At 45.5% G+C, this 17,769-nt stretch overlaps 1 protein-coding gene across 2 annotated transcripts in view; it reads right to left on the reverse strand.

Moving 5' to 3' along the window:
• Positions 1-15,134, reverse strand: part of LOC115474844 (zinc-binding protein A33-like) — a 112,836-nt gene extending 97,702 nt beyond the window's left edge. The window contains exons 1-2 of one of the 2 annotated variants that reach the window (XM_030210537.1): positions 14,567-15,134; positions 12,309-12,404 (exon numbers count right to left, since the gene is read on the reverse strand). In XM_030210537.1, the coding sequence (XP_030066397.1) occupies positions 12,309-12,404; positions 14,567-15,112 (642 nt within the window). In that variant the 5' untranslated portion in view covers positions 15,113-15,134. The remainder of the gene's footprint in view (positions 1-12,308; positions 12,405-14,566) is intronic. The other variant, XM_030210538.1, reaches the window with a different exon arrangement.
• Positions 15,135-17,769: the final 2,635 nt, after the last annotated feature.

Genomic DNA, 17,769 nt, shown 5'->3' on the forward strand with positions numbered 1-17,769 from the left:
CTTACATCCGCTCCACACGCGCTCACAATCAATCCATACTTCACTATAATTCATTCAGTCCCATCAACTTAACATAGAACACTGCTAGCACCAGATGTCAGCACCCACCTGTTTAATTTAGAGCAACGGTATATATTCCAGTGGGATACCGTAGCCCCTAGGGGCTTAAATCTGGAAGTTGAATGGCTGTAGGATGGGTGACGTAGGTCTGAGGGGGAGTGGCTAGGGTTATTTAATCTGTGCTGATTTCAGCACGTCTTTACGATTTGACATCATATCCGGTATCCCTGGCAGGGACACGAATCCTGTGGGCGGGCAGCCATAAGTAGAGTGGAGAATTTTAACAGTAGAATGTTAAATTGATGATAGTTAAGAGATTGGTGTGTGCTAGAAAGCGATATGTATATTTGTATTCACAGAATGGGTGATTTGGTTCTCCTGAAGAAGGTTATCCCGAAATGTGGTCTCGCATTGAGGACCAGCAGTGGTTAAGGATGTGTTGGTGAATGTAAATTTAACTTTGCCGCAGTAGCCATCATCCAGCCAGAAACAACAAAGTCATCAATTGAAAACCAATCGATAGCCCTTGACTCGGGGAGTGGAGGAGTTCGTACTCTCACATATGGCTGTATTGCCATTTATTTCACATTGACTTTTTGGACATTGCTGAATCACAAACGTTATGGTTGCACATTGTGGCAGGGAAGTTGCCACACCTGTGAAGATTCTGGATCTTGTAGAACTGATCGGACTGGTGCTAGCAGTGTATGTTAAGTTCATGCAGTAGCGTAGCCAGAGTTTAATTTTTAGATGGGCCTGGAGGTGGACTGGGTGGGCACAGGCCTCGCATTTCCTCTCCACCCGCTACAACCCCCCCCCACCCGCCCGCCACCGCCGCCACATTTCCTCTCCATCTGCCCGCCGCTGCCGCCGAATTTCCTCTCCACCTGCTACCCCCCCCCCCCCAACAGCCCCCTGCACATGGTCAGTTCTGGTCATTTTTACTGACCTGAAGCGCCGTTCTTCCTCCAGCACTGGTGATTCCCATAGCCAGCCTTCTGCCAGCGCACGTCGTTGGAGCCTCTTCTCAGGCGCGTCCCGCCTACTCTGCAACTTCCTGTTTTCCGCAAAGGTGGGACGCAGGAAGTTGCAGAGTAGGCGGGACGCGCCTGAGAAGAGGCCCCGACGACGCGCGCTGGCAGAAGGCTGGCTATGGGAATCGCTGGTGCTGGAGGGAGAACGGCGCTTCAGGGCAGTAAAAGTTAGCAGACCACGCGGACGGGGAGAGCAGGCAGAAGAGGCTGGGCAGGCCTGGAGCAAAAGTGGCTGGGCCAGGCAATTTCAAGTTGGGGGGTTATGGATTTGGCTGTTATTACGGTGAAGTGGGATCTGTGGATTAAAGCTATGCCTCCTCCTCTTTTTTCTTTCCTTGTCCAGTGAGTGATTTTGTATCCTGGGGGGGGCATAGATCTAATATTATGGGGTCCTTCTGATCGTGTATCCAGGTTTCACTAATGAATAGAAGGTCGAGATTGTCTGTTGTAATCCAGTCTGTTATTGCTATTCTTTTACTGACTACTGTTCTGGGGTTTATGTATCCTACTTGAATTGTTTGGTAGGGTTCAGTTAGGTTCGAAGTTGTGTTAATTTTATATACATATAAGAACATAAGAGTAGCCATACTGGATCAGACCAATGGTCCATCTAGCCCAGTATCCTGTTTCCCAAACAATGGCCAAGCCAGGTCACAAGTACCTGGCAGAAACCCAAATCGTGGCAACACTCCATACTACAAATCCTAGGGCAAGCAGTTGCTTCCCATGTCTGTCTCAATAGCAGACTATGGATTTTTCCTCCAGGATTGTGTCAAAACCTTTTTAAAACCCAGATACACTAACCGCTGTTACCACATCCTCCAGCAAAGAGTTCCAGAGCTTAACTTATTATTAGGAAAGGAATGGAAAACAAAAATGAGGACGTTATAATGCCTTTGTATCGCTCCATGGTGCGACCGCACCTCGGATATTGTGTTCAATTCTGGTTGCTGCGTCTCAAAAAAAGATATAGTGGAATTAGAAAAGGTACAGAGAAGGACAACCATAGGCGCCCGGTATAAGAGGCTTGGACAGACTAAGCCTCCCCTGCTGTGCTCAGAGAGGTTTAAATTGTTGATTTACCTCCATCCTCACAGCAGGAGCTGCAGTGAAAGCCCTCTAGCCTTGTGTAACCAATTGTAGAAATTGTTTTATGGTTTGTTTACCTTACTGCTGGGAGAGGGGGGGGGGGTGTCCTGGGTTGCCAGGGAGATATTTAAAGAGGATGACTTCCTGACCTGCACTGAGGACAGATAGCAGCAGAATTGGATACTGGACCAGCATGATCAGAAAAAGTCACCAGACAACAAAGGTAGAAAAGATCATTTTATTTTCATTATAGTGTTTGGAATATGTCCACTTTGAGAATCAGGTGCTCAACATTAAAAGTTTATATTTATTTACTTATTTATGGCATTTTATCCCACATTAAACATGAATTAGGGTGTTTTGTGGCTCTACATGAGAATTGTGATGATATGATCCCTTGTTTCATATTGTTGACGGTCTGCATTTTCCGTATGGGTGGTATATTGGTGTATTAGGTTCTGCCCAGTGTAATATTTATGGTACAGTAAGGTTCTGAGTGTGTTTTTATACAAAGTTGTGCGTAGTGTTTTGCAGTTGAGCGATTGTGCTTAGAATATGCTTTGAGCAACCACTTTATTCTTTGACATATGATACATATCTAATATCTAAATTTAATAAAAGGTATAAATTGTGACTTTTATTTTTATTTATTTATTTTTTCTGTGTGTTATCAGACAATTATGGATTTAAGCTCCACCCCTGGCCCCACCCCTAACCCGCCCCCTTTAGCCTCCCCAATCAGTTGGGCCACTGACCGCCTATGAAGGCAACAAAAATGATAAAGGGGATGGTAAGATTTCCCTATGAGGAAAGGCTGAAGCAGCTAGGGCTCTTCAGCTTGGAGAAAAGACGGCTGAGGGGAGATATGATAGAGGTCTATAAAATAATGAGTGGAGTGGAATGGGTAGTTGTGAATCACTTGTTTACTCTTTCCAAAAATACTAGGACTAGGGGGCATGCGATGAAACCACAAAGTACTACATTTAAAACTAATCAGAGGACATTTTTCTTCACTCGACGTATAATTAAACTCTGGAATTTGTTGCCAGAGAATGTAGTAAAAGCGGTTAGCTTAGCAGGGTTTTAAAATGGTTTAGATGGCTTCCTAAAGGAAAAGTCCATAGACCATTATTAAAATGGACTTGGGGAAAATTCACTGCTTATTTCTGGGATAAGCAGCATAAAATGTATCGTACTTTTTTAGGATCTTGACAGGTACTTGTGACCTGGATTGGCCACTTTTTGAAACAGGATGCTGGGCTTGATGGACCTTCAGTCTGTCCCAGTACGGCAATACTTTTGTACTTATGTAATATTGCTCACAAAGATATTAAAGAGAGCCGGCCCGAGGACTGATCCCTGCAGTACACCACTGATAACATCCCTTTCCTCAGAGCAAGCTCCATTTACCACTACCCTCTGTCTCCTTTATCTTTAAAAACAAACATGGTAATGGAAGATTGGAGGGTGGCCAATGTAACACCAATTTTTTAAAAAAGGGTTCCAGAAGTGATCTGGGAAATTATACACCAGTGAGCCTAACTTCAGTCCCAGGCAAAATGGTAGATACTCCTTACAGAGCATATACATAAGCAATGATTAATGAAACAAAGAGGGGCATTTTCAATATGACGTATAAGTTGGACTTTGGACATTTTGAACTAAATGTCCCAAATCCGAAAAGAAAACATGACCATTTTCGAAACTACAAAACGCTTATCTTTTTTTTTAATACTGTTTGTAACAAGGTTTTGTGCTCTGTGAGCTTATCTTTTCAGCCCATTTTGGGAGAAAAAAAATGTACAAGTGAAAAACAGAAAATCAAGCCACTGGGATGTAGGAGAGGCCAGAACGTTTAGCAGACTGGTCCCCCAGACATCCCAGGACAGGAATGGGGCACCCTAGGGGACTTCATATAAATTCTCCCAGGTACATATCTCACTATTGATCCCTTATCTTGTCTGCTGAGCCCTTCAAATACCACTACCCCCACCTGTACACCATTACAGTAGCCCTTATGGGTGAAGGGAGCACCTATATGTGGGTACAGTGGGTTTCTGAAGAGTTTTGGAAGGCTTCACCAGAAGTGTAACAGGTAGGGGGGAGGTATGGACCTGGGTCCACCTGTGTACAGTACACTGCACCCACCACTACACTACTCCAGGGACCTGTATGCTGCTCTAATGAACATGACTACAACATCTGAGGCTGTCATAGAGGCTGGTAGGAGGGGGTCAGTGACCACTGGGGGAGTAAGTGGGGGGGGGGGGTCATCCTCGATTCCCTCCAGTGGTCATCTGGTCATTTAAGCACCTTTTTGTGCTTTATTCATTCTGAAAACAGGTCTAGACCAAAACGTTGGAAGTTTTTATCTAGATGTTTTTGTTTTGTTCCGCTACGGCTGTAAAATGTCCAAGTATTAGGCATGCCCTAATCCTACCTTCAAAATGCCCGCAAAACGCCCCTTGTGATTTAGATGCACTGCAGACAAAATACATAGATGAGCGTCTGCAAAACTGGTTTTGAAAATACTGATTTGGACATTTTGAGAAGAAATTGATCCAAATGGTGCTTTATGGACATTTTCTCTTTTGAGAATGAGCCCCAAAGCCAACATGGATTTAGACAAGGAAAAATTTGCCTCAACAATCTACTACATTTGTTTGAAGGGGTGAATAAACGTGTGGATAAAGGTGAGTTGGTCAATATTGTGTATCTGGATTTTTAAAAGGCATTTGGCAAAGTACCTGCTGAAAGACTCCTGAGGAAATCAGAAAGTCATGGGATAGGAGGTAATGTCCTTTTTTAGATTAAAAACTGGTTAAAAGATAGAAAACAGAGAGTAGGGTTAAGTGATCAATATTCTCAATGGAGAAGGGTAGTTAGTAGAGTTCCTCAGGAAGGTGAAATTAGGTCTTACCTGCTAATTTTCTTTCCTCTAGACCCTCCAGACCGGTCAAGACGCTTGGGTTATACACGCCTACCAGCAGAGGGAGACTGAGAACACTAAAACTTAAACCAGTATCAGCTAGCAGCCAACCCCCAAGCAGCCAGTAAATCCTTAACAAAGCAGAAAACAAATGAAACCAATAAACAATTACAACCCCGAAAGGTCAAAGAACCCTGTACTCAGAAACAAAAAACATGAAACACGTGCTTCAACTGACCGAACGCCACAGCGCTACGGTCCCTCTCTGAAATGCAGAGGAAATATATGTATAGCAAGACTTGAAATTTAGATACCTTTCAGCCATAGCAACATAGACCATAAGAACACCAGAACTCTGCCAATCATACTCACCACAAAGAAACATGTACACAGCGGGAGGGTTCTTGACCGGTCTGGAGGGTCTAGAGGAAAGAAAATTAGCAGGTAAGACCTAATTTCACCTTCCTCAGCGACCATCCAGACCGGTCAAGACGCTTGGGAAGTACCAAAGCAGTACAACTCCTAAGGGCGGGAACCTTGCATCCCAGAAGTCAACACTGCCGCACCAAAACTGGCATCCTCCCTAGCCTGCACATCCAGTCTATAATGTTTCACAAACGAATGCAATGAGGACCAGACCGCCGCCCTGCAAATATCTTGAGGCGGAACCAGACCACTCTCCGCCCAGGAGGAAGCTACTCCCCTGGTCGAATGCGCCTTCAGTTGGTCAGGCACTCTACGTCCCTTGATCAAATATGCCGAGGAAACCGCCTCCTTCAACCATCTGGAAATAGTTGCCTTAGAAGCTGCAGTTCCCTTCTTTGGACCGCTGTACAACACAAACAACCTATCTGAAGACCGAAACTCCCGAGTCCTGGATAAATAAACCCTCAAGACTCGCCGAACATCCAGCTTGGCTAAACGGCGCTGAGACGCATCTCTCAACTTATCTCCCAGCACTGGCAAAGAAATGTCCTGATTTACGTGGAAAGACGACACTACCTTGGGTAAAAACGATGGAACAGGCTTCAAAGAGACCTTTTCCTTCAAGAAAGCCAGGAAAGGCACACGACAAGACAAAGCCTGCAACTCCGAAACTCATCGTGCCGAAGTAATAGCCACCAAAACACTGACTTCAAAGTAAGATCTTTAAGAGTACTCAATCCCAAAGGCTCAAAGGGAGGCCCTACCAAGACTTCCAACACCAAGTTCAAATCCCACGGCGGTACAACCGGCCACCGAGGAGGACGAATCAGCTTTACAGCACGTAAAAACCGAACCACATCCGGGGAAGACGCCAAGGAGACTCCCCGTATCCTTCCCCAAAAATAGGACAGAGCCGCAATCTGCACCTTCAAAGAGGAAAGAGCAAGACCTCTGTCTACACCATCCTGTAAAAACTCTAACACCTCCGGAATGGAAGCAGTCCAAGGCGAACAAGAACGATCGTTACACCAACCTTCAAAGATCCGCCACACCCTAACATAAGCAAAGGATGTGGAACGTTTACGGGACTGCAACATAGTATCAATCACCTTAGTTGAAAAACCTTTCTTCTTCAGCCTGTCCCTTTCAAGAGCCAGGCAGTAAGCGAGAACGAAGATGGGTCTGGCATCACGATCGGACATTGCACCAACACCACCAACTCCGCCAGTGCGAGTGGCCCGCCTATCGCCAGACATACTAGATCGGAAACCAAGGCCGACAAGGCCAATTTGGAGCCACAAGAATCGCTGTCCCGGCGTACCGCTCTATTCTTTTAACTATCTGTCCTATCAAGGGCCAAGGAGGAAACACGTACAACAGCTGGTGAGGGGGCCACGTGAGCACCAGAGCATCGTTCCCCTCGGACCTCGGATCTCGCCGCCGGCTGAAAAACCTGGGTACTTGAGCATTGTCTGACGAGGCCATGAGATCTATCAACGGCAGACCCCACTCCTTCACTAGGCGACGGAACAATGGACGATGTAGTGACCACTCTCCTGGATCCAACGTGTGCCTGCTCAGAAAATCCGCACTGACGTTGTCTACTCCGGCTACATGACTTGCCGAGAGACTCTGAAGATGAAGTTCTGCCCAACGCATTAACTCCGCCGTCTCCTCTGACACCTCTCGACTCTTGGTACCCCCCTGATGATTTACGTACACCACCGCCGTGGCACTGTCGGACAGTACTCGAACTGCCTTGCCTTTGAGAAGATACTGAAGGGACTGCAGTGCCAACCTTATCGCCCGAGTTTCCAACCAATTTATGGACCACAAGGCCTCCACCTCCGACCAGCGACCCTGAGCTACCTCTCCGAGACAATGCGCCCCCCAACCTGCTAGACTGGCATCCGTCGTTAGCATCGTCCACTCCGGAGGATCCAAGGGCATGCCTTTTTCCAGATTCGGCGTGTGAAGCCACCATCGCAGGCTGAGACGAACCGGATCCGGTAAGCGCAGTCTTTTCTCCAAGCTCTGAGTCTGAGGAGACCACCGCTCCAACAGTGCCGCCTGCAGCCGCCTCATGTGAGCCCTGGCCCAGGGCACTACCTCTATCGATGCTGCCATGAGTCCCAAAATCTGAAGGTAAGAGTGAGCAGACGGGAACTGTTTGGCACAAAACTGGCGAATCAATAACCTCATCTTGGCAATTCGAACTGCCGGTAAAAACACCCGGCCCTTCGCCGTATTGAAGCGAACCCCCACATATTCCAGGGACTGAATCGGTTCCAGGTGACTCTTGACCAAGTTCACCGCCCAGCCAAGCGACTCCAAGAAAGCTACCACCTTCGCCGTCACATCCACACTCTCCTGAAGGGACTTGGCGCGAATGAGCCAATCGTCGAGATACGGGTGTACCAACACTCCTTGTTTCCTCAAAGCCGCCGCCACGACCACCATAACCTTGGAAAAGGTATGAGGCGCCGTGGCCAGACCGAACGGCAGCACACAGAATTGAAAATGCTGTCCCAGAACCGCAAAACGGAGAAACCGATGATGCGCCGCCTGAATGGGAATATGAAGATAGGCTTCTGACAGATCCAAAGATGTGAGAAACTCCCCCTTCTGCACCGCTACTATGACCGAGCGCAACGTTTCCATGCGAAAGGAAGGTACTTTCAAAGCCTCGTTGACCCTTTTGAGATCTAGAATAGGCCGAGAGGAACCTTCCTTTTTGGGGACCACAAAATAAATCATATAACAACCTGTCCCCCTTTCTGAAACCGGCACGGGAACGACCGCCCCCAGATCTATCAGCTGACGAAGTGTCTGCCGAATCACCCTGGCCTTGACCCGAGAGTGGCACGGAGAGGCGAGGAAAAAATCTGGAAGGAAAGTCTCGAATTCTAGCGCGTACCCGTCTCGCCCCACCTCGAGTACCCACTGATCTGACGTGATATGGGTCCACCTCTGATAGAATTGACTCAAACGAGCCCCTATCCTTACCAGAGGCTGGATCCGCACACCATCACTGTGAAGCACGCCCGGAGGACAGACCTCCCCCCGGCGCGTCTCAGCCTCCTCACTGACCTCCGCGAAAGGGTTGAGTATGCTGAAAAAATCGAACCAACTTATCCAACTCTTCTCCAAACAGCAAGGTCCCCTTGAAGGGGAGAGAACATAACTTGGACTTAGATGCCGCATCTGCCGTCCAACCATGAAGCCAAAGAGTCTGACGAGCTCCAACCGCCAATGCCATATTCTTAGCAGAAGCTCTCAGCAGATCATAACTAGAATCTGCCAAAAAGGAAGAGCCCATCTCTAACTTGGCTAGCTCTTGCACCAAGGAAGCTCTGTCTAAGGCCGGGCCATCCAAAAGACTTTCAGCCCAACGGAAACACGCCCTGGCTACTAGGCCCCCGCACAGAGCGGCCTGAAGTGACAATGCCGAGAGATCAAAATTGCGCCGAATGAAAGACTCTAATCTCCTATCCTGCCGATCTCTGAGAGCAGCCCCCCCATCAACCGAAATAGCCGTAGCCTTGGTAACCGCGGTCACCACCGCATATACTGTCGGCGACTTAAAGGAGTCCTTATCCCCTTGCGGAATAGGGTACAGTCTCGCCATAGCTCTGCTCACCCTACAAGGAAAATCTGGGGAGGACCACTCCTGGACGATCATATCTCTGAGATCCGAATTCATGGGAAAAGTATGCGCTGCCCGCCGAATTTCCTTAACTAAAGGGTCAAGCTGCTTAGCATCCGCTACCACCAGCTCAGGCGAATCAAACCTAAGCGTGGACACTACCTGCTCAAACAGCTCAGGAAGCTCATCCCTAGGGAAAATGCGCACCACCGAGGGGTCTTCACCTGGCAAAGGCCCCTCCTCCTCAGAAACCTTGTCCCCTAGGAACTCATCCCCCAGCAGACTACCCTCGTCATCTGAGGGAGGCAAGGAAAACAAATCTGGCTCTTCAGACCAATCTAAACGCTGTCGCTTAGCAACCAGAAGCCCTGCTCCCTTCAGAGGCTCTAACTGATTAGGGCCTGACTGCCAGGCCTGAAACATGGCCCAAATAAAATCCGGAGGAAACCCCATGGCCCCCGCACCTTCCGGAGGCCTGGAAGCACTCTGCCCCGGACCTTCCAACAGCGGGCGAGCAGCCACCCCCGTGGCGCCTGAATCCAAGATGGCGGTGGTTCCCGCCAAAATCGGAACCGCTGCTACGGGCCCAGAGGACAAGTCAGAGCTGGGCAAACCTTTACCGCTACCTGAACCCTCCGCAGCTAGTACCGGAGGCGAAGAATCAGGCTGTTTAGGCTCCCCACAGAACCTGCATTGAGCTCCTGGTGCGTCTATCCCCCTTCGAGCACAAGAGCGGCAGCGTGAAGGCTTTCCCGCCGACATCGCGAATTTAAAGCAGTACACCCTAACGTCCCAGCTCTCTCAAAGTTGCTCAAAATCCCCAGGACTCTCTGTCAGCTTCCCAAACAACACAGTCAAGCACTGCCAAGCAGCCAAACACTGTTTCTTTTTCTTTCTTTTTCTTTTTTTTACACTCACAACAAAAGCCCAGTTGCTAAGAGCTGACAGGGATTTTGCACTCAAGGTTCCTGCCATAGCAGGAGCCGAAGTAACAGGCAGAAAGTTCAGAAAGAGGATTTCAAAGCTACAAACTGCCAGAAGTTATGGCTCTCAAGGTTCCTGTCACAACAGGAGCTGAGGCACATGGCTGCCTAACCAAAGGCCAGCCAGGGAATAAGCCACACACCGGCTAAATTCCACAGAGAAAAGTGAATCCCACAGGACCCACTTTTCTTGAAGCACTCAACCAAAAATAATTCCAAGTACAGGGTATTAGTTAAGAAAATCTAATCCTACCAGACCAGACTGACTGCTCAGGCTGCATGTCTACCCTCTGCTGGAGACTGAGATTTACTGGCTGCTTGGGGGTTGGCTGCTAGCTTATACTGATTTAAGTTTTAGTGTTCTCAGTTTCCCTCTGCTGGTAGGCATGCATAACCCAAGCGTCTTGACCGGTCTGGAGGGTCGCTGAGGAACCTCTGTTTTCTAACATATTTATAAATTATCTAGAGATTGGAATAACTAGTGAGGTAATTAAATCTGCTGATGACACAAAGCTATTCAAATTTGTTAAATTACAAGAGGATCTTACGAGACTGGGCTTCCAAATGGCAGATGACATTTAATATGAGCACGTTCAAAGTGGAGGAGTGGCCTAGTGGTTAGGGTGGTGGACTTTGGTCCTGGGGAACTGAGGAACTGAGTTTGATTCCCACTTCAGGCACAGGCAGCTCCTTGTGATTCTGGGCAAGTCACTTAACCCTCCATTGCCCCATGTAAGCCGCATTGAGCCTGCCATGAGTGGGAAAGCGCGGGGTACAAATGTAACAAAAAAAAAAAGTGATGCATGTGGGAAAGAGGAGCCCAAACTATAGCTACATGATGCAAGGTTCCACATTAGGAGTCACTGCCCAGGAAAAGGATCTAGGTGTCATTATTGATGATAAGTTGAAACTCTGCTCAGTGTGCAGCAGCATCTAAGAAAGCAAATAGAATCATAGGAATTATTAGGAAAAGAATGGAAAACAAAAATCAGAATGCTATAATGCCTTTGTATTGCTCCATGGTGCGACTACAACTCGAACACTGTGTGCAATTCTGGTCAACACATCTCAAAAAAGAAATATCAGAATTAGAAAAGGTACAGAGAAGGGTGACGAAAATGATAAAGGGGATAGGACGACTTCCCTGTGAGGAAAGGCTGAAGTGGCTAGGGCTCTTCAGCTTGGAGAAGAGATGGCTGAGGGGAGATAAGATAGAAGTCTATAAAATACTTAGTGAAGTGGAACGGGTAGATGTGAATGTCTACTTGTCCCAAAAATACTAGGACTAGAGGGCACACAATTAAGCTACTAAGTAGTAAATTTAAAACAAACTGCAGAAAATATTTCTTCACTCAACGTGTAATTAAATTCTAGAATTTGTTTCCAGAGAATGTAGTAAAAGCAGTTAGTTTAGCAGGGCTTAAAAAAGGTTTGGATAATTTCCTAAAAGAAAAGTCCATAAGCCATTATTAAGATGGTCTTGGGAAAATCCACTGCTTATTGCTAGGCTAAGCAGCATAAAATCTGTTTTACTGTTCTGGGATCTTGCCAGGTACTTGTGAACTGTATTGGTCACTGTTGGAAACAGGATCCTGGGCTTGATGGTCCTTCGGTCTAACCCAGCATGGCAACACTTCTGTTCTAATGCTAAGTGCTTCAGTTTGGACTGGATACTTTAAAAATATTTGTACTCATAATTCTTACAAATTATGAGTACAAATATTTTTTACATTGTTTTTGATGAACTTTCTGGAAGGTTTTTTTTTGTCAATGATTAGTTTTGAGTAAATTAATAGCTAGACATTTATGTTTTTTCTTGCTCTATGAGGTTTTTCTTTTCATTTTTTAAATTTATTGTTTCTGTTTGATAATACGTTTATACAGATTTTTGTGTCATTGTTAACAGTGATAAGATATTGGAGAAGTATATTGTTTTATTGCTGCATTGTTTTCACTTTCCTCCCCCTTTATACAATAGTATCATGTATATACAGCCACTTTTTCTGAGCCTTTTGTTTTGCATCTATCTTGCCTAAAATTGTGAGCTTCTCAAAGCAGGGAATGTCCTCTTATATGTTCCTATGCAGCACTGCATGCATCTGATAGATCTATAAAACGACTAATAGTAGTTTGTAGCTTACCTCGATCTCCAAAACCCTTTTTATTTGTTCCTCTTGCAGCACTTTCAGGCCCTGCAGGTGGTGTTGTTGTGAATCTATTGCTGCTTTCAGCTTTTCCTGTCATTGAGGAGGAAGTCAGTGAGAGAAAAGGCAATACCTTGCCATTAACAATTTTTATCAACAGTCTTATGTAAGAGATTGTTAATGGGAAAAGAATGTTACCTGAGAGCTCAGTGAAAAGGCAATGCATACCAAGGACATTTTCTGGGAGTCCACTGTCTATTCCACCCTGCCCAAACCCAGAGGTATGAGATCATTCTGTGGAAGTAGGACAGCCTAATAAAGAGGATATTTTCTCTGCCACTAAGGTGTAAAGGATTGAAGTCTATTGCAGAATAATTCAAAGGGAATAGTCAAAGATGTCTCTATTTTTTACTGGGCAATTAAAAATAGAATGTTTTGTGCCCAGACTTGTTAGCCAAGGAAAGAGACATATCACAGAGACCAGGTACACAGGCTCCGATACCTCATGTAACCCTTTCCAATGCCTTTGTAAATGCCACCTTTATGCTGCTGTGACGGCTCTTTGCTTTGGAAATGATACCCACATAAACGGAGTGCTGCTGAACAACAGACTGAGTCACCCCCTCCCCCCTGGACAGAATAACCAGTAGAGTTATTATTTTCCATTTCCCCCAAGGGTGCTAGGCATTTTTAAATAGGGAATTTCCACTGGGTGTCAACATTCATGTATTTCCCGCCTCTTGTGAAAAGAAGTGAAATCTGGTCCATGCTCCTCCCCTCCTTAGATTTTAGATCAGCTCAAAATGTTGCTTCATGCCTCAATTCTAATGAACCATTAGGAAATCTAGATGGCGCTTAAGGCTATATCTTCTTGGGGGGAGGGGGGTGAAAAAAGCAGGTTCAGTCATAGCAAGATGAGCCCTGGAAGTCACACAAACTCACAGAATATCCAACCTATCCCTTTCAGTTTAATATTTGAAAGTATAATGATCGTACTGGACAACATACAATCTTCATTCCTTTCGACCCTTCACAACTACCTCACTCGATCACTATATAACCTCATATTTGTATTGTATTTCTTATCAACCAACTTGGCGAACATCTTTGACGGTACTACGTAAGCCACGTTGAGCTTGCATACAGGTGGGAAAATGTGGGGTACAAATGTAACAAATAAATAAAATAAATAAATCATTCTGGGAAGGATATTGGGGTAATTCAGTGGGGAGGTGTTAGGAGCTTGAAAAGTATTGGGGTGGGGGGTAGAAGGCTCAAGGTTCACCTAAGGTGTCTAATGCCCTTCCTTGTACATGTCCTGGTCAGAAGATATGGGATCCTGGCACTGAGAGACCAGGTTGAACACACACATCCAGAAGAATTTACGGCTATTTTTTAATATTCAGTTTTTTCGACCCACATGTCCTTCCTCTCTCTTTGTCATTTAGCACATGCTGATCTTGGGTCCAATCCTATCTCTTCCACCAGCTCTCACTGAGTGACTGCCAGTAACAAGTTTGTTGAACTTTCAATAATGAAAATTATGTGGTAAACTCTTCAATGCAAATATCTTTTGGTTCTGTAAATTAGTTTAGATTGCAATGCATATGTTCACAGTAATGCTGTAAATTATGGTAACATAATAGATGACAGCTAGAGCTAGGAACGATCAATTGACCCACACTGCTAACGATATATCCCAGCTGCCAACCACAGTTTGTAACCCCCCCTGCAAAACTGTCCTATCTGAGTGAATGTCTTTTTCCTTTCTACTCCTATGGCTTGGGTAGATAAGCAAACAAAATTCCCTCTGATTTCCTTCCTGCACCCCACCTTTACAATGTCTAACCACAAAGCCCTGTAATAATCTAAATAGCCAGCAATACTAGCAAGGCTGCTGTGTGAACACCTGGCCTCCTTGTGTGAGTGCCTGCATTTCCTTTAGGACCTCTATTTATTCCTGTACTTGCAGCTGTAGTGTTTATTGTCTGCATTTTCCTAGAGTGTCTCACTCATAAATGAATGTAATATGATCCAATGTACATCTCAGTGATGTAACCCCCCCCCCCCCCCCCCCCCACACACACAGAAATGTAATTTCTGTAGGCCAAGCACAGCTTTTTGCTCTTTAATCAGTGTAAACCTCCTGACTGTACCTGTGCCCCCTCTGGGGGATCATTATTTGCCAATATTTATTTCTGTTATTGGAACTTCTTTGCACTGTACTGCAAATATGGTTATATTTAGCACTGTACCTTATACTGCTGGGCAGCATCCTCCACTGGCAGAAAGCGCTGCGTGGGCCGGTTCACTAGTGGTATTGGAGTCTCCACTACCAGCTTTTCCTCCTGTGGACAGAACTGGCACTCCCTCTCCACTCTACACAGATATGCCTGGATCAGTATCCCCAGCAGGTTGTTGAGGGTGTATTTCCTTTCAGGGTGCTCCCTGCGACAGAGGGGGCAGGAACAAACTGCTTGGTCTTCCCAGAGGCGGTCGATACAGCCACGGCAGGTATTGTGTGAGCAATCAAGGATCACAGGGTCCTTCAGGATGTCATAGCAGATAGGGCAGAGCAGGTCCTGCCTCAGGTCCTCAAGGTCCGACATTTTGCTGGGGGAGAGGGTAGAGTAGCTATGTGTATTTTTGTCTGTGTGTTTGTGTCTACATCTGTGCTTGTACGTGTGTGTCAGTCTGTGTCTGCCTTTGAGTGCATGTGCACATATTTGTTTCTGTGCGAGTTTTTGGAGGTAAGTGTTTGCGTCTTTGTGTGTTTGTGAGTCTGTGCAGTGTCTCTGCATGTGTGCCTGTGTGTCATTCCCACTGAGGGAGAACTAAAAGCGAGAAGGAGGAAGTAGCTGGCTGCACCTTAGTTCCTTTTTTTTTTTTTTTTTTCAATTTCCGTACCTGGAGAACAGCCTATGTAATTGTACACCTTCTGTATCCTTCAGCCCTCGGAGAGCTCTGATGTTCTTACATAGTATTTCAAAGTGCACACCCAGACACATACACACAGGCATGCACACACAAAGACATACATACACATACTGCTTAGTAGTACCAACACATAGAGATCTCACATTGGTCACATTCACTCTCCATTGGTTAAATTATTTACTGCTGAGATATTGGGGAAACGAGATACAGCTTCTTTTAAACTCTGTTTTTAAGATTCGGTAAATAGCGCCCCCAAAAAATGCGCGCTGAGTGCTATGCTATAAATGGCACTCTGAGTTTAGTAGAAATGCTCTAACAACTACAGGAGAATACAAACTCTAAAGAAAATATTCCAACCTAATAAAAGGAGTTTGATTTATATGTATAAAATTAGTTTGGAGGTGTCCCTTTAAACTGATGGGAAAAATTTCCAACCCATACAAAGAATATGTATCTCACAAATGGAACCTCAAACCTCCTAACAAGGAACAATACTAAAGTATTCACAACACCTTGTATAAACAGGAGTAGGTTAATATCATAGGTTCCTATTAAGAAGGAAAAAGAGAAAAAAAACCCAGACGCAAAAACTCATACTACATGAGAAAAACGAATGGGATGAAAAACTCTCTCTCTTATGAAATTAAACGGACACCAAAAACCAAACTAACCCGAACTAACCCCAGCCCAAAAGAAGACTACCTAAAAGGAGCCCCCCCCCCGGGAGAAAAAAGAGCCCTAAAGTTTAACAAAGTTTAACAAAGAACCCGAAATAGTCAGGGCACACACTTATATACCCACTCTTGCCTAATGAAGCATACAACAAGCATGCCAAATACAATGGCTACAGAGTTACTTAGCTTAATCAAAGCAGGGCAGCTTCAGTCAAAAATTCCCCCCAAGGACTCCGGAGCCTTACAAAAATTCTTCAACCGACGAAAACACGCCGACCCTCCAACAAGAGTGCCTTGTTTCGCCAACCTCGTGGCTGCTTCAGGAAGGGCGCTTCAAATCCATCTGGTAATGAAAAACCAAAATGACGCTGGAAACTAAGACTCAATCGTATGGATACCAAAGATGGTGCAGGAGCTCTGAGTTTAGTGCCATTTATTTATTTTATTTTTAAAACTTATACCTCACCTAAAACTAAGAAGTTTACAAAAAATACATAAAATAATTCATATAAAATGAATCAAGCAAAACATCAAATTTACATCAAAATACATCTGCAAAATAAACAGATTTAGAAGTAACCACTAAAATGCCTCACATACCGTTAAATGTCTGTGTAAATAAATGAGTTTTTAGTACCTTTTTAAATTGCAATAGAGATGTACTAAAACTGAAAGGGCTAGGGAGAGCATTCCACAATACTGGCCCAAAATGAGAAAAGTACTTTTGATTGTATTAGCATAATGTATCTCTCAAATCTGGAATTATTGCCTTCCTGTAATCATTTGATATCAGTGATCCATTAGTTTTATAAAATTGCACTACACTGGGAGTCACGTGATGTGCTAGAGGGAGCAGGACGCGAGGAGAGCTCTCTCTGAGGAATCTGGCCCCTTTGCAGCTTACACCTAACCCTGCACAAACAGAATAGCGGACCAAAAACACCAGTGGGTAGCCCAAAACGGTATGGACAAATTTGTGGATTCCACTTCTAAAGGAATGGCGAGTAGAACGAGCAAACGCGAGAAAGAAAAGACTCGGGTGGAAGACGCACTGGCGGAAACAAAATGGCCGCCGGATGGAAGCACGGGATTCAACAAAGAGCAACTCGTACAGCTGACAGCAGTAGTGGAAGCCGCCATAGAACCGAGGCTGGAGAAACTCTCGACGCAAATTGCAAGTTTTACTGCCTCGCAGGCAGAGCTTACCCGGAGAACCGGAGAACTTGAGTAACGCGTCTCAAATTTGGAAGACGCCACCGCGACAACCCCGGCGGCCGTAAATAAACTTAAAGAGTCAGTAGACTCACTCACTGCAAAAATAGATGAGCTTGAAAACAGGTCCAGACGGTCCAATCTACGGCTGATAGGCGTGCCGGAGTCGGTGGGAGACAGAACTCTTATTACGGAGCTGGAGGCCTGGCTAAAAAACGAGTTTGCCCTTTCTGACCATGCGGGGGCCCTGAGCCTTGAGAGAGCACACAGGCTGGGACGTGCTCGAGAAGACCGCCAGACACCGAGGCCAGTGATAATCAAAGTTCATAACTATGTACACAAAACAGAAATACTAAATGGATATCGTTTGAAACGGGAGGCCACAAAGCTTAAAGGTAACACGGTACGAATATATCAGGATTACTCGGCTGCTTTGCAAGAGAGACGGAAAGTATTTACCCCGCTGTGTAGCAGATTACATACCTTGCAAATCCCCTTCATGTTAATATACCCAGCAGTGTTGAAAATTAAACAGAATGGAGTCTGGAGATCGTTTGATTCAGAACAAGCGGCTAAAGACTTTGTGGGTAGTATTGAAAGCAAAAGGGACAGTGACAACACCGGCTGAATAGAAG

The sequence above is a fragment of the Microcaecilia unicolor genome, chromosome 7 (assembly GCF_901765095.1).
Source record: "Microcaecilia unicolor chromosome 7, aMicUni1.1, whole genome shotgun sequence".
Taxonomy (NCBI): Eukaryota; Metazoa; Chordata; class Amphibia; order Gymnophiona; family Siphonopidae; genus Microcaecilia; species Microcaecilia unicolor.